At 34.9% G+C, this 26,529-nt stretch overlaps 1 protein-coding gene across 12 annotated transcripts in view; it reads right to left on the bottom strand.

Moving 5' to 3' along the window:
* Window positions 1-4,930: 4,930 nt before the first annotated feature.
* The window catches only part of LOC137924914 (MAP/microtubule affinity-regulating kinase 3-like), a 214,709-nt gene continuing 193,110 nt past the window's right edge, over window positions 4,931-26,529 (bottom strand). For 6 of the 12 annotated variants that reach the window (XM_068768322.1, XM_068768319.1, XM_068768320.1 and 3 more), the window contains 13 exons: window positions 26,363-26,456; window positions 24,722-24,832; window positions 22,318-22,391; window positions 21,685-21,741; window positions 20,526-20,737; window positions 17,925-18,046; window positions 16,997-17,108; window positions 11,222-11,293; window positions 9,269-9,328; window positions 8,284-8,389; window positions 7,296-7,455; window positions 6,343-6,452; window positions 4,931-5,018 (listed from right to left, as the gene is read on the bottom strand). In XM_068768322.1, coding sequence (XP_068624423.1) covers window positions 6,394-6,452; window positions 7,296-7,455; window positions 8,284-8,389; window positions 9,269-9,328; window positions 11,222-11,293; window positions 16,997-17,108; window positions 17,925-18,046; window positions 20,526-20,737; window positions 21,685-21,741; window positions 22,318-22,391; window positions 24,722-24,832; window positions 26,363-26,456 — 1,239 coding nt within the window. In that variant the 3' untranslated portion in view covers window positions 4,931-5,018; window positions 6,343-6,393. Of the gene's footprint in view, window positions 5,045-6,342; window positions 6,453-7,295; window positions 7,456-8,283; window positions 8,390-9,268; window positions 9,329-11,221; window positions 11,294-11,616; window positions 14,408-16,996; window positions 17,109-17,924; window positions 18,047-20,525; window positions 20,738-21,684; window positions 21,742-22,317; window positions 22,392-24,721; window positions 24,833-26,362; window positions 26,457-26,529 lie in introns of those variants that run through there. The other 6 variants (XM_068768315.1, XM_068768314.1, XM_068768317.1 and 3 more) reach the window with 6 other exon arrangements.

Here is a 26,529-nt window from a genome sequence, read left to right on the forward strand (position 1 = left end):
GCGGCAGGGTGCAGAAAGAGCCTGAGACCTAAAGATAAATTAACAAGAAAAACTAATTTCTGTCTTTATGAAGTTAAAAGTTTATCATCTCATTCGCATATATTGTACTTTTCATTTGCCCATACGCATTGCGAGATTTTTCCGTGACAAAGTACACTAAAGTATATAATATATTAATATACAGATTAAAATGACTGATTACCTAAAAATCGATGGTTTCAGAAATAATAGATAACATAAAGTGTGTTTTAAGAATTCAGATTACTATATATTAAAATTAATTTTATTTTACTATTTGTCCCTGCCGGTTTTTTACTGCGTATGTTATTAGCCTGACGTATTCCAATAGAAAAATATAATGTAAAATATAACCGAGTGATCATTTTATACTCTTGTATATATAAATATATGTGTACACAAAACATAACATGTTGTATTCTTATATTGGACAAATATTTGTTTTTCTCGGGCCTATGTTGATATTATTAACAAATAATTTAGATTTGTATCTGTAAAAATCAACTTTAATTATTACTATTAACATTTAAGTTTTGTTAACAAACATTTAAACTTAAGGCTATATTTAATCTGTAACTTATTAATGTTGTTATAGTCTGTTACAAAAGTTGAAGCTAACCGTTGATTTTTCTTTCAGTGGTTTAGAAAGTATTGGTTATTTATTACTTGTTTTATTGAATATGATCTAATAAATATTTAATTATTAATAATCCGTTTAATTCTGTTTACTGTAATTTTAATAAGTCAAAGTAAAGTTTATTTTAACTGGATACTGTTACACAGTTACTCATCAAAAAAGTTTAAACCTGAAATTTTACTTTTGTAAATTCCTCTTCCCTCGTTTTTACATCGCGTCACACTTTTTACGGCTCTCTTGAAAATAAAAGATATTCATAAAAAAAAATTAATTTTTGGATAAAAACTAAATTAAAACACGTTACTAAAGTATCGTAGCGGTGATCGTCATATTTCCTTAGAATCAACCGTCCAATCTCTTGTCCCTCATCCTCCATTTACTTTATAAACAAACCCTTACTATATATAAGCAATCATAGAAGTGTAACAAAATTAAAAATGAAAACTAGCAAAGTTTATCCAATCATTGGAACGTATAGTATCAGTTTTTCTTATTCAATGTTCAATTTGTTTATGCGTTACTATAATACATATCTACAGTCAGATCGACGATGAAGGTTTAGGAAAAAAAGTTGGCCACATGGTTGCTCCATACGCAATTAATAATATCACACAGTTACGACAGGGGCGCGGCGTCTCAAATGGCACTTCGTTTGTTGTAGGTACGTTTTTAAACACGGAGTCGTGTTGCGCAATTCCTCTCGGTGTTCTTGAAGGCGTGGTTATTTAAGAACACTCTACCTCGCTCAGGGTGATATCTCAGACATTTTTATTTTTTTTATTGTTTATACACAAGTCTATATGAAAACAAGGCACCTAAAGATTCGTTGCAGTCCTTAATTTCCTTCAATATACATACCAGAGCCTGGTGTCCATATACATCTTTAAAATAAAAGCTTCCGTGGTTAATGTTTAAGGTAAATAAAAACAACGAAGTCGGAATTAAAAATAAAATTTATTTCCAGTTGAATATCTCACAGAACGCCGCAGCACGCGTCAACCTCACAGGCAACCGGTCGACTCTACACTAAATCAATATAATAAACAAAGCTCATATATATATATAAATATATAACTACAATGTGTAAACGTCTTCGTGTCCGGCGCGTCGCGGCGTTTCACAGTGATAGATACGATTGACAGTGACATTTGACTCAATGTATAAAAACTCATTGAACGTTCGAAAACTTCATTAAACATTTATGATGACATGACTGACTTAATTAGGGGGCAAGCGCCACGCCGGACCGCTGGCTTTATGATTCCATGTAAAAGTATAACGCTACTCTTAATTAGATTATAGAAAAGAGACGCGACCGCCACATCGCACGCATACAGACACACCCCTATTTATATTTATATACCTAGTAAGTATGCGGAGTTTCACACACGCGGAGAGAACACAAAAGCATCACACCAAATCAACGAAAACAATAAAAAAATAAACGCCTGTTAATCACAAAACCAGAGGCTGAACGAATGCAACGATTACGACGCCGAGTGACCGCTTCAACATTATTGCTTTACTACAAGTTCAAATTGCCTTGATCACAATTGCATTGCACCTATAAAGATTTCTCAACAGTGTGTACATACCCTAATGCGTCTAAACCGAGTGATCAGCCCGTAGTGTTGATAAAAGAACATATTTTGAATCTAATCCAGCTTTATATAGAGGACGTTGAGGCGCGAACTTTGTATACGGCGATTAACATTCTGAATTTAATAAACAACTGATACGTGAAATCATAAAATATTAAATACATATAATTATCATACATTTGTCACTAAAGTGGCACTGTTAAAACAAATATTCGTTGAATTCATAATTTTAATTTACCATGACTACTCAGTACTGAGGTTCCATTGGTAGCGACATCAGCGCCACACGACGCCAATGGCGTAGCGTAAACACAAAACCGGTAGCGCAGTAGACCACATCCGCAGCATGAACATTACATCGCAATAAACGACAGCCGTATTTCGTATATTTATATTTGTCATTACAATTGGAAAGTAATTATAACTAACACTAAGCTAAATTGTAACTTGAGCGCTAACTCACTTTGTACATTGTTACACGACAGAATACACAGTGTGACAAGGAAAGCAATAGCACGAGTAAACAGCGCGACCGATGTCGCCGGTGTGGGGAGACGTCTTTTTAAATAATTCACATATGGCATATGCATTGAAATTCATTAAAAAAAAGAAACAATAAATTCCCTTCACCGGCAACACCGATCCGCGTGACTTATCTACATTCAAAATAATAGAAAAGAATTAAAATCCCTCGAACGACATTCAAATTGTAGCACAATTGTTTATTTATACAAAATAATCGAGGCGATGTTGCTGAGAGCGTTCAATAATTTACCTAAGTGGAACATTCGCGTTACTGACTCTTTCCGATCAGAACGTCCCCGACGCTATCCAGACCTTCAATTGGCACATCACAACACGTCCAACCGCTTTAATGGCATAACGAAAACGGAGGTCCAATTCCTCCCCAATTATCTTCATATAAAAAAATCTCCACATTACACCTAGCGACCGAAAGATTTAGAACTAGTGTGACAACTCTATGATCTTGCGAAAACATATTTACATTATCGATTAGAATTGTGAACTTATTGACAATTAACAAGATTCCATAATATAGTTAAATATATAGAAGACCGCGAACGTACCGCCATGTTGCCCGCCATCCCCGCCTTAGAATATATGACTAATTTCACTAACTTGTAAAATACCACAATAAAGTATGGTACAGGGAGCTTTAAATTGAATTTGTTTACATAAACAAAGGGTGTGGTATGATAAATATTTTCTATTTCTTACGTGTACTTAGTGGACGAAATTTCCAAGAATTCAAAATATAATATAAACTAATAATTGAATGATTTTGGGCACAACCTCTACCGGTTTTTAATTTAAAAAAAAAAGATTTATTTTTATTGACATGATACGAATAATTTTTATACATCTACTTCATTATTTGCAAACTAGTACCGATCGTACGTACGAGTATAGCTCGCGCCGAACTTCTAGTACTCTCTGTTTACCAGGAGTCTCATCGCTGTAACAGTTTGCTGCGGTCTATACCGTATTCGACTGAAATCACATATTCTCGTGTTACTTTTTTTGTGTTAAATAAAATTTCCGAAATAAATACCGCTTTACATAAAGTTTTAAACCATTATAAAAGGTATAAAAATAAGTAATCCATAAGTGGTATTTATATTTCATCAAGTCAAAAGACTTAAGTTTTGTCATATCCAACAGTTACTTCTACATCTGCCGCATAGTGAAATATATTAAAAGTCAGACAACATTTTTACTATTTCTTTTCAATTTAGACAAGACCTACCCCAGTTTCGTAGTAGTGAGGGATAGGACGCAAGGAGGGTTGAAATTTTTACATTTACTTTACATAGACTCCCTGACTTTTGAGCGAGTAGAAGTTTGGTGCAAGGTATGATATTGTATAATTCCATAAAAAATTAAGTAAAGCAATAAAACTTATTTTATTATTTGATTGCGATTTCATGATTTAAAATGTCATCACTTAAAACTTGATTGAGATGTATATACTTAGTAAATCCCTTCGGCAGGTCGCTATAATTCGCTCGCGTTAAGAATACATCGAGACATCATTGTCTAACGGTCAAGCTATGTGATTCAAAACCAATCAAAACAAAATCATTAGACCTAATTGTTGCTTTTAAAAAAAATGCCTTGGGTGGTGCTCCTTGAATTTATAACTCGTAAAGATTTGATATCTTGAGCGACGAACAGCAATAATTAACGCGAACTTAAAAAGTTAAAATAATTATAACGAATATATACCGCAAACGAACCACAGTGGATATTTAACGCGAACGAATTATAGTCGATATATAACGCTAACGAACTATACTGGGTACTTAACGCGATCGAATTATAGTGGGTATTTAACGCGAACAAACTATCGTGGATATGATACACGCGAAACTAGATTAGAAGTCGAAGAGTTCTGGCGGTGGTATTGGTCGGTCGGGCAGAGCGTCGGGCGGGGTTGTGGGCGCGGTGTCGGGCAGCGTGTCAGGCAGCGTGTCAGGCAGCGCGTCGGGCAGGGCGTCGGGCAGTGCGTACGCGCTGGTGGAAAGCGCGACAGCGTGATCGAGAAGCGCAGGGGGCGCAGGAGGCGCGCGCAGCGAGAGGGCGGAGCGCGGCTGCACTGCGCGCAGGCCAGCAGGCGCCAGGTAGTGCATGAGTGCGCCCGATGAAGTCACAGCGCCACCATTCGCCACCGACACCATGTCCTCCGTCGAGAGCCGTAGGCTGCCGCGGCGCGGCCCCGCCCCTGCACTCGCCTCGTCGCACTGCAAGCATACGTACACACCACGTCCTATAACAACAGCACACGAAGCCTTCTCTTATTAAAACGGATCTTCAAACATATCTTTTAAATTTGGTAATAGCATACACATGCTTGGTTATAGCTGTATAAAACTTTAAAGGGGTGAATGTAGCAGAGTTGCAGTCAACTAAAGTATGGTACACATCCAAAAAAACAAATCCCAAATATATGCGTTTTCATAATTAGGATTACTGTATTTCCAATTATATTGAATAATGTGGCAGTGGGCTTGCTACAAAATGCGAAGAACCAGGTACCCACTGAGACGGACGGCAAGCGCAGCGATTTATATTTATTGAAAATCTATGAGGGAAACCGTTGTGAAGCTGTGGAAGGGCTGAAACGATGATGATTGTTGTCGACTTCATTATTTTTTTTATATTGACTGAGATTCCTCGGGATACAAATACAAAAAATTTAAAAATTTTTTAGCATTCCGACAAAAAGGCGCCTGAGTAAGCATGGTCGAGGGTTTGAGTCCTCTGTTATATACCATGCGGTATTTTTAATAGGGCGATACGGCGTTTGAATGTACCGGGTGGAATTGGCCTTGTAAGTGGCGAAACATGTGATCAGTAAGTTTGCGTGTAGAGCGGCAGAGTTAATGAATCGATGCCTGTTTTTAGAACTGGGCGATCGCTGGCAGTGCAGATATGCAGGTCTTCATTACCTACGTACCACGGCGCGCACGTTGCCCTACGCATGAATCTGTTATGTACGACCTGAAGGCGGCTTGCGAGCGTGGGAACGGGTTTAATTACAGCTTTATAAAGTGTCACTTTATTCGACAGTGACATTTTACTTACACTTTTTACCAATGGAGAGAGGCGCCCGAGTACGAAAGGCACCTTTACTCGCGAGCTTTCGATGCACAAACGGAAATTAATGTGAAAGTGAACCAGATTCCATTAAATAACGAAAAGTGAGTTTTTTATTCAGGCCGACACCTGTGTAATGAGTTTGGTTTACCCATGGCATGAGATTGACTACGAATATGATCGAAACTGGAAAAAAGGACTAGTTGAAAAGAGCATTCCGCGCTTTTAAGGGATTAATTTCGATACTTTAATTCCGAAACCATAGTCCCAGAACGTTGATTGCGGTATGAAGAAGTTTGTGGACGCCAAAGTGTAAATGCAGGTGTTGTTTGCGAATAGGGCGAGATGTATACGGTTGAGATGTTGGATGTCGATTGTGCAGATGTATAGTGCCAGGCTAAGTAGTCTCTGGGGCACGAGTTGTTCGGGAGCAAACTCTCCGTGTATGTGTTTGTGGTCGTGACGCACCCGGCAGAGCGGTGCGGCGGGCGCCCGGCGGCGCGGCGCGTGCGCGGGCAGTCACAGCTTGAGCTCGTTCGCGATCTTCGACGCAATATTCTTGAAGCCAATGCTGGTGCCTGCAACACACGTTATTTATATAAACAGTAGTTACGCACTGTTAACACTTGGATTAATAATTGAAATTTAACTAATAGTAATACATACATATAATAATTACATTTGTAGCGTTCCCAGAAACGCACCAATAGAGCAATCACCTACTATTTTTTCTAACAGCCCTAAATATCCATTTTGGTGAATTTCTAAATGTTGTCATGTAAAGAAAAATAAATATTCTTCGTTTCGAATAGGCTTTATTAGACACTACCAAAACGACAAGACATTTATATTACGTGCATATAAATATGTACTTATACATTGACTACCACTGCCCAGTAAGGAATGTTTATTCTGTGAAGAAGAACCAAAGAAGAAACTCGATAGTTACCCTTTTAACGTCTATTTCACCATTTTCTTCTTTTATATCTATTTCTCACTTGATAATCAACATGATTCTCACGTATCATAATCTAGGGCATGTTTATCTCCTACCTTTAATACCTTCATAATTTTATTGACGTTGCCTTAAAATATTCTTTCTTAAGTAAGAAAAGGACAAATATTTAGCCACTTCCGCACATGCAGTGGTAGTCATGCAATGAAATGCACCGCCCGCCAGCCCGCTGATAAATGCGCATGCGGCAAACAATGCGAATCACGCAACCGCCACCACCAAATTACTAAACACGTGTTTCACTCCTCCACGGGGCATCTTCAGGAGTTATGTTACACCGATTAGTGCCACACACAGAGTCTCACTCAGTGGCTAAATATTTGTCCTTTTCTTACTTAGGATGGACTTTCGCGAGGTAACGCCTGATTCCATTAAATATATGCTTTCTTAGTTTTATGTAACTGACCAGATATTCGCTTGAAGCGGACGCCGTTGAGCGAAAGGCGCGGCAGCTTGCAGACCTCGATCTCCCACTGCACCAGCGAGTCCGCGTTGGGGTCGCCGTGCACGCACAGCAGCAGGAACCGCTCGCGCTGCTCGTAGTCGCAGTTGTTGGCGTCCAGCACCTGCGCACGCCCGTAACACTTACCACCGGCACCATGTCACGAAAGACATGATATTCTTTCAAAACTTAAACACTCACGATACTGGCATTAGAGATATAATTTACATAATAATGTCAATAAAATCATACAAAAAAGACATAAAATTAAAAACTTCACTTTTATCGCTTTACTTATTTTGTGTTATTATTTATCGATAAATCATTGAATTTAATATACTTGACTAAATTATCATTTTTACTACTACTCATTTCTTTACGTTTAAAATTATTTATTTACAGAAACAAAGAATGCATTGGCTTTTAGTTATAAATATATTCTTTTACTTTTGTATTAGCTACTCATTACACAAACTTTTTATTTACGCATAGGACTGATGACTGATTATGGGTGTAAAAGCTATCGATTAATGTATTGTAGACTCTAACAAAAAATCTTTTTCTGAAATAATAAATAATGCGTGATAAAAAAAAAAAAATTCTGTTTGAAAATGAATTCGGATTACAACATATTAAAAATAATTATGGTTTACTATCTGCCCCCGCAGACTTTAGACCAAAATTATTACCATGTTGCTTTCCTATATAAAAAAATAAATTAAAGCAAAATATTTCAGAGTGATCACTTTATACAGGCTGTTTGGAAATAGGTGTAAACACTTTAAAACTTTTTACTAACAAATGAGTTACATTCACTCTGTTAAAGCTTTTACACCTATAACTAATCAACCTTTATGTTAGCTAATAATAAAAAAAATATTTCAAAAAGTAGATGCGGGCCGGAAGTTGGCCACGCCTGGCTTAGGTTGTAAGTTATGTAGTCAGTTCCCACCTTTCGTATCTCGGCCATGATTTCATTGGGGTCGCGCGACGAGGTGGTCTTCATGCTCCATGTGAAGCGTAGCACACGCGGCTTCACTTGTTCCTCATTGCCTTGTCTGTCAACACATCACCGCGGAAAACCGCCTCAGCCCTGCTCTATGCTTCAAGCATATGGTAACGTCATTTACCGGCCTCTACCGGCTTTTTTTCCAACCCTTATTATCTATTGACATTACCAGCTATTTTAATAGCTATTTTAGTTTTATTATATTTATCGCTAAATAGGTTAAAATTTCATATTTAAAACATATTAATTCAAGAAGGCATTTACACGCTCCTTTGAATCGTCAATTATTTTAAAGTTATCAGTACTAAGCTACCATCGGCTCGGAATGCTGATCTCTTGAGAAGAACCAGGAACTCAACAGTTGGTATTTTAAAATGAACTTAAATTATTTATAACATTTTTAAATTAATCAAGTAAATGAGTGAAAAATCAATTTTTGAATGCCATTATTTATAACAACTTTTAGATTTAAAACTAAGAAAATTTAGGTCTAAAATATCTAGTGGAACTTTATAATATATGCGTACGATAATTACTTGATGAACTATGTATTAGTGTTATATATAGTAATTAATATATGCCTTAAATGTAGATGAAAAATATTTTATTAATATATTATTTAAAATGAAATGTGAAAATCTGTTAGATCATGGATACAATGCGATTATGAATGCAAGCAATCGGGGATATGGTAACGTTTTATATCATAGTCAGACACTATTATATTAGAGGTTTAAATTCAAATTGTGTAGATATAAATTGTTAAATAAATAAAACTTGCAACTACTGTATGCTGTGACATGATGAATAAACTAAAGAAAAATAATGTAAATACAAGATATAATCGTAGGCAACTAGTTAAACATTGAGATCAAAGAGAAAACAGTTTTTTTTGTTCGTCCAGTAAAGGATAAATAGGAATAGTTACCCAAGCAGGGCTTGTGGGCTAGCGCCTACCGCATGCTTCGGAGTGTTACCGTCCAATGGCCTATAAACAGAAAACATAAAAACTAAAACTAAACACTAGGGGCCTAGGCGAACGCCCGAACGCTACCGACTAGAGACAATTTTAAAAAGCTGATTATTAAAAAAAAACCATAAAATTAATAAATAATTTAACATACATTTTTACTATAAATGCTTTTAGTCTATTTATCTTAATAAAAATAATTCTTTTATCGACCGCAGACTGTAATTTAAAATTAAAAGCACATATGTAATATAACAGAATACACGCCCTGCACTTTAATATTTAAAAAAAAAACTTACTAACCAAAGATGTCACCTGTCAAATCGCAGATGTCTCCTCAAAGAACTAGACGTGTTACAGAAATTTCAATCGACAATAATTTATTTACCACACTAGCTTTCTAACTGTATTTTAGCAAATCGATAGTGATAATCAGCTAGATAAAACAAATCCGGGTGGTTTATAAAACAACTCGTCTACTATGAAGCACACACAGCCAGGCAAACACGCACACATATCGCTAAAAATCCATGCGAATATATACCTAGCCGACTTACCTTCAACACGATTGAACTCAATGTAAACGAAGTTTTATATCAAGTTCGTTATAAAGGATGTAGACGTCGATTTGTATTGCGTAAATTTAAAACACTCGCGACTAAGTGTTTGGTTTGGTTTGGTTTGGTGTTTATATAAACACGGGTCTTTGGTATTGTCAAATAAAAATGTAATTCTTCCGAAAAATTTGATCAGTTTTTGAATTTTGAATAAAATCGATATAATTTCAATAGGTGTTACATAGAATTTTCTAATTTAACTAACTAAATGTCATTATTTCATTGGTATACGATATATATATATATATATATATATATATATATATATATATATATTTAGTTACATGAGTATCGTTACGAAATGAAGTAAATGTTCACCGGACATGCCACCAATCAACCTAATTAGGTACGACCAGGCCATGACGCGTCAATGCCTCCTTAACGCAAGCGAACTACTCTATAGTTCACTTGCGTTAAGAATGCCTACTCACTACTGTTTTGTGACATTGGTTTTTATTCTACCATTGGGATCGTCTCATCTATTGCATTACTTGAAACTATAAAATAAATTACCGAAATTTCAGTATTTAATTCACCAGTTATTAAATGGGTCGAAATATATTTCATTTTAGTAAAAAATAGATTATTAGGTAAAAAGACAAAACACTTCACACGCAATTAGTTCAAAAATTATAAAGCAAATGGTTAATCGCCATTTCCAAATATATCATTAAAAAATCTTGCAAATTCCGATAACAACAATGCAAAACTTATTAGGTCCGGTTATTTCTCGCGACGTAATCCAGCCAATTTTTTACTTTTAATACATACAGTATATGATTAGATGGGTTTGTACAATGCAATAATAATATATAGCAAAATGTAAAACCACGTAAAATGCAAAATTTAATATTGAAAATCGGTTGGACCACCAGTTAAGGGATACACAAGTATTGCGTCGATCGAACACGTAGTGCGGTTTGCAAAAGTTGCCACTGTCTTGAACTAATATTTAAATCGGTATAGTTTCGTTAAAGATAAACACCGTGCCGAAAACAAAGCCAGATCTAATGTAAAAACATTACACTGTTACATACAAAACATATTCTGATAATTTATATTTAATCTGCAAAAAGTGATGCAAACTTTTTTCGCAAACAAATTCATATTTTAATTAAGGTAGAATAATAGTTTTGTTTTAAAATTATAACAAAAAAAAATGTCAACCATATTACTATAGTCCACCTCCATACTTCGCCACCAGTAAAAGTTGCCCCACTACGTGTTGTCACTATCTCACCAAAGAAAACTTCAAAAACAAAAGAAAAAATCTTTACAATCACCCGGCCCCTACCTCCGCTGTATGTCCAGAGAGGAAAATATGCGCGGTTTCTGACGCCCGGTCGACTCGCCCAACACGGAAAGGCTGACAAAACAACACTTGCCACATTATACTTTAAAGTAGTTTATTATTACTTTAGGATGTCAATTTTAAACACTCTGTATACATATTTCTTGCCGATTTTATTGACCTTCATAATACATTAAAATATAAATCGTAAAAAACTCATATGTAGGTTATGAAAAAAAAAATCATTTCGTCTATGGGTTAAATCATAACATTGTTGCAACGTGACAAGACTTGTGTAGGCGGTACGCACCATAGATCTGTCTGCGTACGTACCGAGCGCGGACAATCACCATTCGTTCGATAAGGTATTTCGGGATATTTATAAATAAAACAACAAATTGTTAATGGAAAAAGTCTGTTAATCCAAATAAGCACACGCATATAATCAGTATTGCTTCGCGTCCGAAACACATTTAAACGACATGTATATATAGACATATATATGTATTAATATAAAGGTACGATGCACGAGTCCTTCGCGCTATCGTCACTACAACCTTGCTATTGCTCAACATTCTTTTTATTGTAGTCACTGTTCTTAATTTCATAATTTGACACCTGTCAAAGTGACATTTACCAATGTTGCAACCCTAATAGAAAATATTAAAAAAAATACATTAAAACAAACATAATTGTATATATTCTTTTATCGGACGTTAAAATTACATATTAAAATGGGTTACAAGTTGTTATAACTAAGGATGAACGCAATACATATATATAAAAAAATTAATAAAAAAACATGTATTGAAAATTAAGTAAAAGCTTTTGATAACAGAAAACAAACTTTACTGGATCGCGACTGGAACAGAAAACAAGCAACTATAATACTGGATATTCCCTTGAACAACAGGTTCATAATGCCAAGTTTTGTATCCGCCTCGCGTATCAACGAGCAGTACCTTATTTTAAATATAATTGTAGCAATATACCACTTTAAAAATAAACCTATTGTATAAAAAAAACAGTCAAATTCTGAATATATTGCAATTTTCTATCAATATAAATTTAACGAGCATTGCTCTGTATAAGTCAAAACTAATATATTAATAATTTCTTAAACAAAATCTATTCAAATGTTCCAACACACAGCACCCAATGCCTAGTTTCATCGTTCAACTGATTGTTTTAGTCAAAAAAATACTGAAATAAATTCACTTATGCTTAATGTCAATTTAAAAGCTCTTAATGATTTCAATTGCTTGAAATGGTCAACTTAAACGATAGTACTTTTGCAATTAACAAGGGGATACATGAAAGAACTCCAACTGTAGAATGTCGGAACAAGAGTGTACCAAAAACCGGTCAAATCGCATATAATGTACATAAGAATTAACAAAATATACTCTTGAGTACATTAAATGGTACTAATGTACGATTACTTTTAAAACATTTTGGTACACCCGAGAGCATAAACAGACGTTTGTAATTATACATATTAAACATTAAAATAAAAGCCACACAGTCACACACACGTGTGCTGTGGATTAGTGTGTACTTATTTTTAAAAAATATGGAACTCTGATTAATAAAAAAAATACGTATGATCGATTCACACCTACCCACATCACACAAACGTATATGTACAAATTTGTAAATCCTAATTCTAGATATCATATAATGTATGAGTAATAAGAAAATATGGAAAGATCTATCATCTAGAAAAAAAATATAATCATTATGTTAAACCGTTATACACAATGATTCAATAGTAATTTAGATTAATAATGAACTATCGACTCAAGAATTTCGAATATAAAAAATTTCTATTCAAAAAAATAGAGATCGTCTTACAAGATGTATGAAATTTCGAACACGCTGTATATCCAAGTGTATAATTGCTTTTAACCGGGCCCGTGTAGGAAAGTTCTAAGTGACGTTAGCTGCCTACACCAAAATCGGTCTATGGTAACATTTTACTGAGTATTTGTACCAAAAGCAGGGGACGGGCCGCATTTTAAATTAGCTAAAAAATAACTACCTCTATACAGATATATCTCACTCGCTTCAAACTACCCTATGGACCTTTAAGTTTCGAAAACAAAAATCTATTACACTCTTAGGAAAAAAAACCTAATGGTTTTATGTCGCTGAAGTAGCGCTGGAAGGAGTTTAACATTAGTTCTGTTTGATATATGAAATCTATCCGCACACAACCGTCCACGTTTTTATACAATCACTTTTAATTTTGTACAAAATTGGGATTTTTTTTAAAATAAAGGACTTATTAATTAAAAAAAGCCTTAGTGGCTTTTAAACTAGTTAAATTTATTTGATTAGCTGCTATGAACACCACAATGAATTACACAATACAATAAGGGGAGTTAAATTGTGACCAACAAGTTTTTTATTTGCAAATATATTATAAAAATACAACACCGTATTATTAAAGAACTGGTGTGATAACTAATTGCTGGTATGATAGCTAATTAACTGCTTGAATTTATAAATTATCTCTATTGCCACGGGTCAGTTGTGTGTGGATTTCAATGATTTCATACTTGAAAAAAACATATTTAAATTAGTGCATCGATGTGATGTTTCAGACAACGAAATTTTTAGTACATAAAGAATGACACCTCTTTGTGCTTTTGTCCATTAAAAAAATAGCTGGAATGTAATAACATCGTTCACAATAAGAACTTGATTATCTTATAAACTACGATGAAATGCGTTCCGCGACGGGACTAGCTCTCTGCTACACATCGTCTCAACAAACAAAGTTCCATTCGCTTTTCCGCGCGCCTGTAACTCCAAGCGAACAAACGTGTAGACAGATATGTCGCCGCGCATATAAAAAATGTAAAAATGAAATGAAATCCATATCGATCTCTTCCACTTACATATAACATAATTCAATTCTTAGTGTAACATTTTTTTATTATCAATTTCTCAAAATAATCAGTGTGGGGAGCAGATAGATCTGTTAACATGCCTCTTGTAAAGGCCAACACTGTCACAATACCCTGAATAAATTAATAAACACGTTGCGCCTGAAGACCCGGCCGACGACATATATAAATTAAGCGATATTACTTTATTTGCACAATGTTTCCTATTCCGATATTAATACTAAGTCCTCTTGATACTCCTTCTTCGGCGGTCTCCGATCACGGATTTTGATTCAACCTGTGTATAATTGAACGTTGTGAGTGAAACGACTTATCACCGCCCTCTTGCATCTCCGGTCCGCCTTTTCTTGTTCTCAACATTAAAACACACTAACTTCTGGCTGCCGTAAACCGATAACCCGCATAGTAACCCAACGGGTTCTCGCGTCGGAAAACAAAGATGCACAATACTAAACACTCCCTTGGTGAAAATAAAAAAAAAAATTCTAAAACTAAGTCCGTCACGTTGCAACAATATCATTTAAAGGGTTGTGGAATGACTACAAGTGAATCGGTAAATAATAAAAACCGGTAAAAGTCGAAACCGTCGACGTTCGTTAGTAGAAGCGTACGGTTAGGAAAGTAATTAGTCGGCGAGTGACGCGGGGGATGCACGAGAGATGTCCGAAGTAACGTAGTCCACACACCTGTCCCGACGGCGAGGTCATCACACGGTCAACATACTTACGTTCTTGGCATCACTATCGGTAAGCTATGGACAACACTCAAAGCTTGGTATTGCCGTAACACTTTCATAAAACTTAATAAAAAAAGCATTCCATTTTAAAGCTTAGCTCTATTCGCTTTTTAAACTATCTGAATTACTCTAATACAGCGTTCCTTAAGGTATCGAGTAACCGAAATAATCCGTGAGTGAACGATATTAAAATTTGAAAAAAAAATCAATACGTGCGTATGTCTACTAGTCAGGGAGGTAGGAGGTTATAGCATCGTGCATCCCCTGTTTCGACGCGAGACCAGATAAAACAAAACAAAAACGAAAAATAACAAAGTATAAAAAAAGTCGGAACTCGGATTTAGAGGGAAACGTTTTGAGCATCAAATAAAATACAAAATGAAAATAAAACACAGAAATCGATAATGACAGACACTACGAATGGGTTAATCAAGTAACGAGTGACAAGTGAGAGACAAGTGTACAATGGTTCATTATTATTTACAACAAAGTCAACATTCAAACAGTCCGTGAGCTGTATTCCGAAGAGCCCTTTCCGAAATGTCTGTAGTTATGTCTGTAATGTTCAGTGCGATACATTATCAAAAAGAGCTCAAACGAACAGCCTTTTGGGAATCTGTAATAAACGAGTCTTTTTCCACAACCCTTTTTAGTATACAAAAGTATTTGCTCAGATAAATCGGGGCCCAATTTGGGCGCCAAAATCTAGAAGTAGAGATAAACAATTCTGGCGATTGTACATGAATGACAATGGAGAGGAAATGAATCTGAAAGTGCATGACATGCGGTGCGAAACTATTACAGACGCGTGGCGATGGAACAAGTAGCTCCAAGTTACAGCGAGACATTTTGGAAGCCATTTTGTGTTTCTGCAATTTACATTAATGCCAATTGACTAAGATTCAAATTTATATTTTTACAAATGTTTTTTTTTACTTAGGTATTGTAATTAAAAGCGAATTTATGTTTAATTATCACTAATATTAAAAATTCAGCCCGAAACTACAAATACCTCAATAATTATCAATAGTAATACTAATAAAAACAGTGTTTAAAAAGTATCATCTTTTAAAAGATTTATTTATAGAATTAATCACTTTATGTAAGAAATCTAAATAAAAAACATTTTTGTTGTAAGCTTTTACCTACCAATACAGAAACACAAAAGTCTTTCAAAACCAACGAGAATACGGCATAAAAGCATTTTAGCGAAGAGAGGGATTCCCGACAAAGCAAACGAAAAAATAAGGTTGTGTGTGTAGTTCAGTTAGTAATATTGTGTTAGTGCGTGTGGTTAACGTGTTTCGTATGAGCGGTGAACAGTTAGTTAAATTTATTTAGCCCTTAGTCAAGTGGCTCGGTGGATGTCGAGCCAGTCGAAGTAATCTCAGCTATACCACAGATTATCTATACAATTATTTAACCAGAGATCGAATATTCACATATATATATCACTTTAGTTAGGGCTAAGAAAATATCTCCAAACGTTAATAAAAACATTTCAGAATTGTGCAGGTATAGTTTCGTCTTACTCGCCCATTCAGTGATTTTTGAAAGTGCTATCACATATATAAGCTATCACTTTAAATTAAAAAAAAATCATTCGAATATCCGATCTCTGATCATAACTTTCTTCTTATGCCCATATTCACCAACAGTCTAATTAGATATATAAATTAATAATGATATTGATCTCTTGTATACTTAATTTTTAGTTATTGATGACTAGATATAAATCCTAATTATTACAAGTTACGAATTATACATGTTCATCTCGAGCGACTGGCAAAACTGTCACACCGTTATAGACATTAGATACAGAGGATAATCGTAATTTGATTTAATAATCTCTGCTGTATTTAACGTCTTTTGTTGATATTAGCGTACATCTTACATCGATACATTGCGTGATACATTTTTTTAGATATCGATGCATAAAGTGTTTTATTTTAAAAGTAAACTTTAATAGTCTTGGACGTACTCGATCTACGCAATGAATGTATAGATCGAATATAATATCTTCGTTTAGTATCGTTAGTATGATGTTACATGGACACAACACATTGCACAGCAGTGCCGATTCAAGCGCTGTCCCGGTCGTCGGTACATCGGTTTGTTGAGGGTACTCACCGTTTGGAGAAGCGCGAGGACAGTTTTGAGAAAAAGGAAGGTCGCGCTTGGTGCGGGGAACCCCCGTCTCCGTAAGCGCCGCCAGCGCTTGCACCGCGTGATCGCGTTTGCCCTGTTAAAATCGAAATGACGTTATTTTAAAGCTCATGAGTACACTACTACTCTATATTTGTTCCGAAGCGTTAGACTAAGAAATATTAATTATATTATTTACCAGGTCGTTACGTTATGGGAACAAAGGTTTCAAGAAAAGGAACACATTACATTAAAACCTTTTTCGTGCGATTTTATATTGATTGAATGTTATTTAACGGTATGTAAAAATATCAATGAAATCAGAACATAACTAACGAAGTTATATTTAAAAAAAAGTTAGTAGGTTTGATTGGACATTCAGTTTTTTTTTTGATCACAAAACTTTTATACATACACACATACACATAGAGTTTTCCATTGGATCACAGAGTTGTCTGTCACTAATGTGATAGTTGCTCACTAGACTCAACTTTATTTTCTTTGTTTTAATGAGTAGAAGTTTACTTGGAAGAAATATAAACTTTTTTCATTTGTCTCTATTTATCTTTTGTGTACATAACGTGCACACTTTTTGGCCACTATCGCTTCAACTTACGGTCCCGCGGAGCCATGTTTTTTACTTTAGTTCGTGTAAACAACACAGTCTAGTTTGTATTACTATGCATTGGTTTGATATATTCGTGGTAACAAAAGGAATGATTCCGTTTACAATCTGATTTTTTTTTCTCAGACATATTTAACTATTGATGCTAATCACACACAACATAACGAACTGTTAAGAGCACGATTAATGTTTCTTGCGACATCATTAACGCTGAAAAAAGTTTCGCAATTGGAGTTAGTTGCAGAAAATTACTGTATTTATGTAGGGTAGCTAGAGGAATGTACTAACCGGAGTGGAAGGTGGATCGCGAGGGCACGTTGCGCGGGAACACGAGCGGGTTGGGGAACTCCCGGCGCGCGCCCGCCGCGCCGCCTGCAGCCGCGCCGCCCGTCGACAAGCTCGAGTTCAGACTGCGAATCGACACCAAGTTCCTTACTGACTAATGCTGCGATATACATCTTTACACTTTCTAGGATATAGATATAAAAACTTTAGAGAAGTCTTCTGCTTGTCATATTTATAAAACAAACTTAAACACCTTACTCCTTTAAATAAAGGTACAATATATGGTGTTTTGGTACAGGTATAAAAGCTTTAAGGGATGTATGTACATCTCATTTGCTGTCAATTAATGTTTAACACTCGCTAACCAAAAATCAGTGGTTTCAGAAATTATAAAAAACGCAATATTGTAAGAATAAGCAATTTCAAAATTCGTATTACAATTAAAATTATTTATTTCTTACTATCATTCCCTACAGGCTTTCACTGCTAAAAGTAATTGACCTTTTGCATTTCAATATAATTTCAGAATAATCATTTTACACAGCATAACTGGAAATAGGTATAAAGGCTCAAAAAATTTTTGCTGACAAATGTGTTATACATACAAGCTTTTACAGCTATAACAAATTATCTTGCATATCATTATTAATTTATCCGTATCATTATCAAGTGTGCGTAAGAAAAAGTATTCCAGAAGAGACAAATTCTGCTTACCCAATATGGGCTTTTGCAACATACAATTTAAACTACAGTATGTTGATACGTTCTTATGCAAGAAGAGATTCACTAGGAACTCGTTGGGTATTTTTTACGTAATATTTTTTATTATCTTGTTTATATAAGAAACCTTACGGTATATTAAGATACAGAAGAATATATCTTCGTTATCAAACCAAAATAACCAGTATAGTATAACTAGAAGACACCAACTAAAAGAGTATTATATTTAAAAACATTCCGATACACGCTCTACCGGCGTGTATGTTACTTTATTAATTCGTCGTAATACGTCATTTAGATAAAATATTATCTCATATCATACAATATAAATATACACCATTATATAAATTATACATTAATGTTAATATCTAAAACCCATATATCTAATCTATATATGTATTATATATTCTAAATATACTACATAAAATAAAAATAGACATATAATAAAAAATAAAATTATTATGAATATTGGTAGATTACCATGCATAAGCTCTATAAAATCAGGGGAATATAACAAAAAGAAATCAAAAAGCATTACAATTCATTGTTAGCAAACAAGATCTTAATTATTTTTTATAAAAATTAAAGCATTCAAATGCAAACAATGTGTTACAGAAATATTATACTAGATTTGTAGTGCGGACAAATCTACACAGACCAAGTATTCCTTGTACAGTGCAAAAATTTTAATAACCTTCTTCAGCGCCCTATATAAGCTACATAACGTATACTTATACGTAACTTCTAAGACACGTGACATCCAAATTTATAAGTGCTGGCAGCAGTAATAAAGTGTTAAACAAACGGTGTAACGGCAAAAATAATCCTTTTAGCTCTAACGACGTGAACAGAATAAAACTCAAAATAAACTCGTTATTGCGAGCCAGTGACCGCTAGCTACTCGTCCCCGCGGGTAGCAAAGCAAAGCTTCAAGCCCTTGTACCTTGGGCGTGGCGGCGCCAAGTCCCTTGCAGAGGCGTTGTGAGAAGCCGACTCCGTACTTAGGGGCGGGGCTCCGCTGCCGGACGAGATGGAGGCACTTTTCACGTGAGTCTTGCCTCCCGTCCCCCCCGAGTTGGTACCCGTGCCCCCTCCACTCCCATTCACTCCACCCCCCACCCCGTTCTTAGTCTCCGCTTGTGTTGCACTGTCGCGTCGTGAAAATGTCATGCAGTTAGTTCATTTAAACTATTCCCGGTTAGTTCCACATGCAGGTCATCGCATTTCATGACGTCATATTATATTGATTTATGTTATATTCGTTAATTATTGATGTAATAATTAATAAATACATAAAATATAATGTATATAAGTAATAAATATTTAATACAGATACATTACAAAAATACCCAAAAAAAAGTATTTTTTCTTCAATCATTTTCAATGAACACAATCCTTTACTATTCTGAAAATATTATGATAATTATAAAAATATTTTCTATTCTATTCCCCAATGGGTTACAAAATAAATGTTTGTGTGATAATATATGTCGTTAATGCCCAACTAGGCCAGGGACCGGCAGCTTCATTAGATGTGAACTGCGGCTTTTCCCACACTAATATTAATAATATATGTGTAGACTTTATATGTAATAAATTCATTTTTATATGATAAATTAAGCGTTCTATTGCATGGATGAGAAAATATGTAACCATCTAACAAATGAAACTTAAGACTCATGTTTAGAAACTTCAAATAAGTTATGAGATATAAATATATTCATATTTTTAACACCAGTTTTGTAAGTATATGTTTAATTGATATATATCAATGTATGTATATACATAAATATATAATGTTTAACTCTTCCTACTCAAAAAGTTGCCAACTCCTGGACTGCAAAACGCGATACAATTTGTATCAGTTATTGAGTGGTAACGTACCTTGGAGTATCGGTCGGCGGGGACAGTTTGACGGGCGTGGGATGTGCGGCGTGTGCAGCATGCGTGGCGTGTGTTGTGTGCGTGGCATGTGTGCCATGCGTGGCGTGCGCAGGCGCCGCCTCCAGCGCAGTGCGTCGCTGCCCGCCCGTCAGCGTGCGCGACCGTGGCTCGAGTTTGGGTTGAGCACTACTGGGTCGTGTCGTGTTCTGTACCTACAATCAAGCCATTCTTAACACGTTGTGTGCAGTTATTTATAGATAAAATAGAAATTAATGACTTTTACATTCTAGTTTTAATGACACATTCATTTAAATACTTGAGTTTTTATTATATGTATTTTATTTTACTGTACACATTTATTGCGTTTTTTTTATAACATTTGAAAATCACACCATCTAAATTGGGTAATATTGCCACGCGGCTCATTTCAATGTGCGTGTTGTTTGATTTTTCACAAAGCGTTTAACGTGTTAACACGATTCACTTCCTTTCTGGGCATAGTAACTGGTTTAGTCACGGCGTTTCTCTCAATCCGCCGCCGTCTCTCCCTCCCATTGTAAACAGATTTCATGCATCCGTGAGGACCTTTACACGATCTCTGAATCTTAAGTCATTCAGTCTACTCTGAACAATAAGTCCCGTCTTTCTTTTGCATAATGTGACCGAAGTATTATAAAACTTGTGTTATCTATTGTGGAAAGTTGTAGCTTCGTGTTCTATTTTGTGATTTTAGAGATAGAATGTGCGCAGAATTCTCTTCTTTACATTGCTTTACTCTAATTCTAATTCTTACAGCTGACAAATTATTTTAATAAATGCTTAAAATGAGGATATCTGTGCGTAGAGGGTAAGAGTCCTAGAGAACAGGCACGTACCCGCTGGACTAATTCAAGTACAAAATCGTGCAACACTGCCGTAAAAGTCTTCTGAAACCTTTTCGAAAACTAAGTATATGAATAAGAAGATACGCTTCAAATATTTTTACAGGTATATATTTCATCAATCTGCACATGTATTGTTATTTACATACCTTTTAAAAAAATAACTGCATGTAAACACACTTTGTCACTTGCTTATAAAAAAGAGGTTGAATGAGCGATATATTAGTTCCATGTGGCGAATATAATATAGTAGTAGCATTAGAATAATAGTGATGTACCTGCATCTGAGCAATCCGCGCGGTGTTCTCTTTGATCGATGCCGAATCGATTGTATTCTGTAACATTTCACAAAACGATAAGAATAATATAGATAATAAGATTAATTTTAAGCTTCATTGAAACCATGGTTTATTATTTAATATAACTTTGTGTTATTAATTAGTACAACATTAAAAAAATTAAGAATTTTTCAAAAGCTTTTGTCGTTACATATTTTATTAATACCTGTTACTGTTGGCACGGCATAATTAACATTAAAAAACAATAAACGAGAAACCACTGAAGTTGTGGATAGTTACCTAACCAAAATTTGATTAATATTTTGAAAAACACTCACATTTAACTTCTCTAAATAATCATGTGGCTAATTTAAAAATTTCTTCATACAAAAGTTGATAAAATATACCATAAAGATTTTTAAGTGATTATAAATTTTGAGAATGAATTACTCTACTATTGAATTCATCTGGTACTGTGGTATTACGTACACAAATGGTCAGTTTAAATGAACCTATGAATAATGTCGCTGCTCCACAAAAAGTAAGTGTGGTATAGTTTCCCCAACACACCTTCAAAAGATACTATTAAGAATAAGTTAGAAAAGAAGGTTAGAAAAGAAATCTTTAGCATACCTGTCTTTTGAAGTTAGACGTGGTCGTTGTCGCCGTCGACGTGGTATTGTTAGCAGTGCTTGTCGTTGTGCCCACTGTAACCCCAAATATCAACAAATTACTCGCGGTACTTCACCAAGCTTCGCAAATCTTTGGAAAGCTCCGTAAAACTTTGCGATGCTTTGCACAAATCTTCACACAGACAAGTGTTATAAAACCACACGTGTTGCGAAAGCTAATTTACAAAACCCTGCTATGTGAAAGGGCTATATGATCTCTTACATTTTAATTGTAAAGTCCTATAATTGAATTAAAAATGACTACTCTCTTATTTAACTTAAGCGAAAACTCAATACTACAAGCACAAAACTAAATTAAACCAGACAAAACTAAAGACTGTGTTACAAGGCTAAGGTAACTGTTGAGTTTAGTGGTTTCTACAATTTTTTTCTAGGAACATTTTTGTTAACACATTAAAGATGCACGTTATAAATATAAAAGCTCTAAATAGGTAGATAAATTGGTCATTTGTCAGCAAAAACCTTTAAAGTTTTTGCACCTATTTCCAAATACCATGTATAATGTGAACACACGAACTCTATAATGTTACAGGCTAATAAATATTAATATTATATATACTATATAATATTAATATATACTATATAATATTAATATATACTATATAATATTAATATATACTATATAATATTGAAATTCAAACATTGATATTTAAACAGGGTGTACCATACATTAACTGACAGCATATTGGCTATACATTCAACCTTTTAAAGCTTTTATATCTATAACTGATCACACTATATATTGTCTTATTAAACCAAAAACTCAATAGATACTACAAAAAAATATCATTTATATTAAAATATCTACCAACAAATGTTCTAGTGCAATGGCCAAATTCAAAGACATTAAAATTGCAGAAAAGCTAAAAATGAAGCCGCAAATGATATATAAAGCAAATTTATTAAGAAATTATAAGGGGTTTAGGATAACATGGCAGGTATTGGTTTTAGCTTATTGCCAAAGTTTTTAATGGCATTAAAATTTTTTGTCTTATTTTTTGAAGCATTAACAGGAATATAATAATACATACATAAACATATGATAGTATCTTAAGCAAGCCACATACATAAAGAACGTGTTATGAATGTAATTAACACGTATAACTTAGAAATAGGCACAAAGTAACATGCCCACAAGAATCGTGAAGAAGAAACAAGATTTTACAACGAAAAAAAAAATTTAAAATAAATAACGAAAATAGTAGCCTTATTAATAATAAGTTAAGGCAAGTGGTAATCAAAACACAAAAATGTAATGGTTTTATTAGGAACAACAAAAGGTATATAACCTTCTTAGAAGTTATTTTTAAAAAAAAAAGGAATAAAGCATTTCAAACGAAGCTTGAAAAAATCTGAAAGAAGTAGCAAGAAAACTTGGTGAACTTAACTTCCATCATGCAAGAATAAAATCAAATGTTGTCGATCGCATGAAAAGGTTTGTTGATGTCGTACCGGGAAAGCGAAAGGACGGACTGGTTTAAGGTAGTGAATCTAATATTACACGCAATAATTCGATTTTGTTAAACAACTTTGACTGTAAGATAAACAACTGTGTATGATATTATAGATGATGAACGTAAACATGTCTTACATGAAGAGAAGTAAAACTGAAATACACAGGATTTAATTTTAAATCTTTCTTAACGGAAATTGTAATAACTATGAGTTGTCACCATTAATATCAGAGATATCATTACAATTTGTGGAAATCAAAAGATTATTCAGAAATTTGAAAATATCCCAAATTTATATTATATAAGATTATATAAGATTACTTGAAACTGGTGGTATCATATCAACAGAAATACGGGGTGGTGAGTATTAAAAAGTGGTGAAAGGAGGAAACGAGAAAAGCAAAGAGGGGGAGGTAAAGGTAAAAAGTGATGAGGAGAAGGTGGGGAAAGAGGAAGAGAGGCGAGGAAAGGAGAACAAAGGTAGGGAATGGTGAAAATAGGTGGAGGAAGACGAAGCAAAGAAGTAAAGTGAAGAGAGGTTAGGTAAGCACGGAAGAAGAACGGAAAAGTGATAAAAGCTGGGGAAATACGAAGAGATGGAAGAATGGTGTAGAGAAGCGGTGAAAGATGAAGAGGCGGAAAATAGTGTAAAAAGGTAGGTAGGTAAGTTTAGAAGAGTTAGAGGAAAGCGAGGAAGGGTGGGGAAATGTAAAGAAAGATGAACATAGGTGGAAATGTAAAGAAAGATTATGATAGGTGGAAAAAGGTGAAAAGAGACGGGAGAAGGTATTAAGAAGTGGAAAAAGATGGCGAGAGGCAGCGAGAGATGGAGGTGACAAGATGTGACGATAGGTAGTGAGAGGTGTGGAGAGGCGTGGAGGTGCGGGTTACCTTGGGCGCGCAGCACCTCGGCGCCGGAGGAGGCGCGGCGCGAGGCGGCGGGGCGCGCAGAAGCCGAGATGCTGCGCTGCACGCCGCGGTGCGACGGCGATCCGCACGCGCCTGCGCAACGCCCGCGTTACCCACGCCCACGCCCACACCCGCACACTACTCCCCCGCGTATACGACCCTCGAGCACACGACTCCAGAACCCCAATCAAATTTATGGCTGCTGCGTTCGTCCTATACTATTCTACTCGTGAACCCTTAACTCATTAAAAACCTAATAATGTTTATGGAGGATTATAATTATACGTTTGATAAATCTGGATAAATGAGGGCTCAGGGCACCATTATCTCTTCCATTTATAAAGGTTTCTCCCTAACCTGAGCTCATAGTTTTCGAAGTTACACAAATCGTTTTTTTATGCATAATCTTTCTAAATCTAATATCCTTTTGCCTTATCTTTCAGAGATATATTTCCAATTAATATTTTTTTTTATATCTGATGCACTAAGACAAGTATGATAAGTATTTATTCCACATATTTAACAACTCCATGGCATCTTACCGATTACAGTTAACGCATCTCTATATAATTTTACTTTCAATCAAATTAATGCGGTTCCAGAACGGTTTCTATTTTATTTGAAAAAGAATGAACAGAAAAAAATAACTCTCCAAAAAATAAATACACGCACATAGGACTTCACTCACAAAACGCTTTGCCAAGTTAGGGGGAATAGTTGTGACAGGTGGACGATATATCAAGCACACATAATAGACAATAAAAATAAAAAGCGAAATTACAAAATAGGATCCAAGTGACGATAGATACAAAAATACATTCTTGACAATCATAAACCATATTCAGACATCACAAACCATAGAGTTGATGCAAAGGAAATGTCAATTTACTGTCATTCTTCAGAACATTCAGAAGGAAATTATTGCGAAAATTTACTACAAAAAAAAAAAAAGAAGAAAACGAGTGAGGTCACACATAGTTTATAAAACACTATCGAACATCAACTACATATCTAAATCACATCCATGTGTCAAAACTTCAGCGAATGACAGCTAAGTGACATTTGCTTTAGCTCTAAAATGATCGTGCCCATGGCATTACGTCACTTATGGTTGTCAAGTATTCTGAAGGAAATACTTCCAGTTAGAATAAGCTATGAAGCTCCCTCTGTATTATGCCCTAAGCGTATTTTAAGCTAATTTCGCTCATTACATTATTATTTATCTAATTATTACAGCGCATTTATAATCATAAAATTATTTGATAGTCATAATGTATATTTTAATTCTAAGTTATTTGCTTTAATTAATACATCTGATCAATAACTTAGATAATTAGTAATTGATGGGATGTTTATTTGGAATTGTTTAGTAATTAGATTCGCTTAGATTAATATCTGCAGTTCAAAATAATGGAAACTCATAGACATCAGATTGCTGATGTAACATTGTTTAATGACTTAAAATATCGTATCGCTGAAGTTGTAACTGATATAAAAAAAAATATGATAGTTCAACAAGTATACTGTATTTTGAAACAGCATAGTTGCCGACTGTTTGGATAATATGTAGGGTATATGAGGGTAGACAGAGAACTACACAAATATAGTGGCTTGAGTACGTACCGGCGTGCGCGTTGGCCTGCTGCTGTTGAGGCTGGGGAGCGGCCGCGTTGCGCAGAGAAAGCGACGATCCCGACCGACTGCCGTCTGACTCCGGCTGTACAAAATACAGTGTTGCTTACAAAATTAATTAATACATACATCATCAGATCCAAAAATAACAATACTGT

Source organism: Battus philenor, unplaced genomic scaffold (genome assembly GCF_028537555.1).
Source record: "Battus philenor isolate CCGP_79_NKW_IND1 unplaced genomic scaffold, ilBatPhil1.0.hap1 SCAF_25, whole genome shotgun sequence".
Taxonomy (NCBI): domain Eukaryota; kingdom Metazoa; phylum Arthropoda; class Insecta; order Lepidoptera; family Papilionidae; genus Battus; species Battus philenor.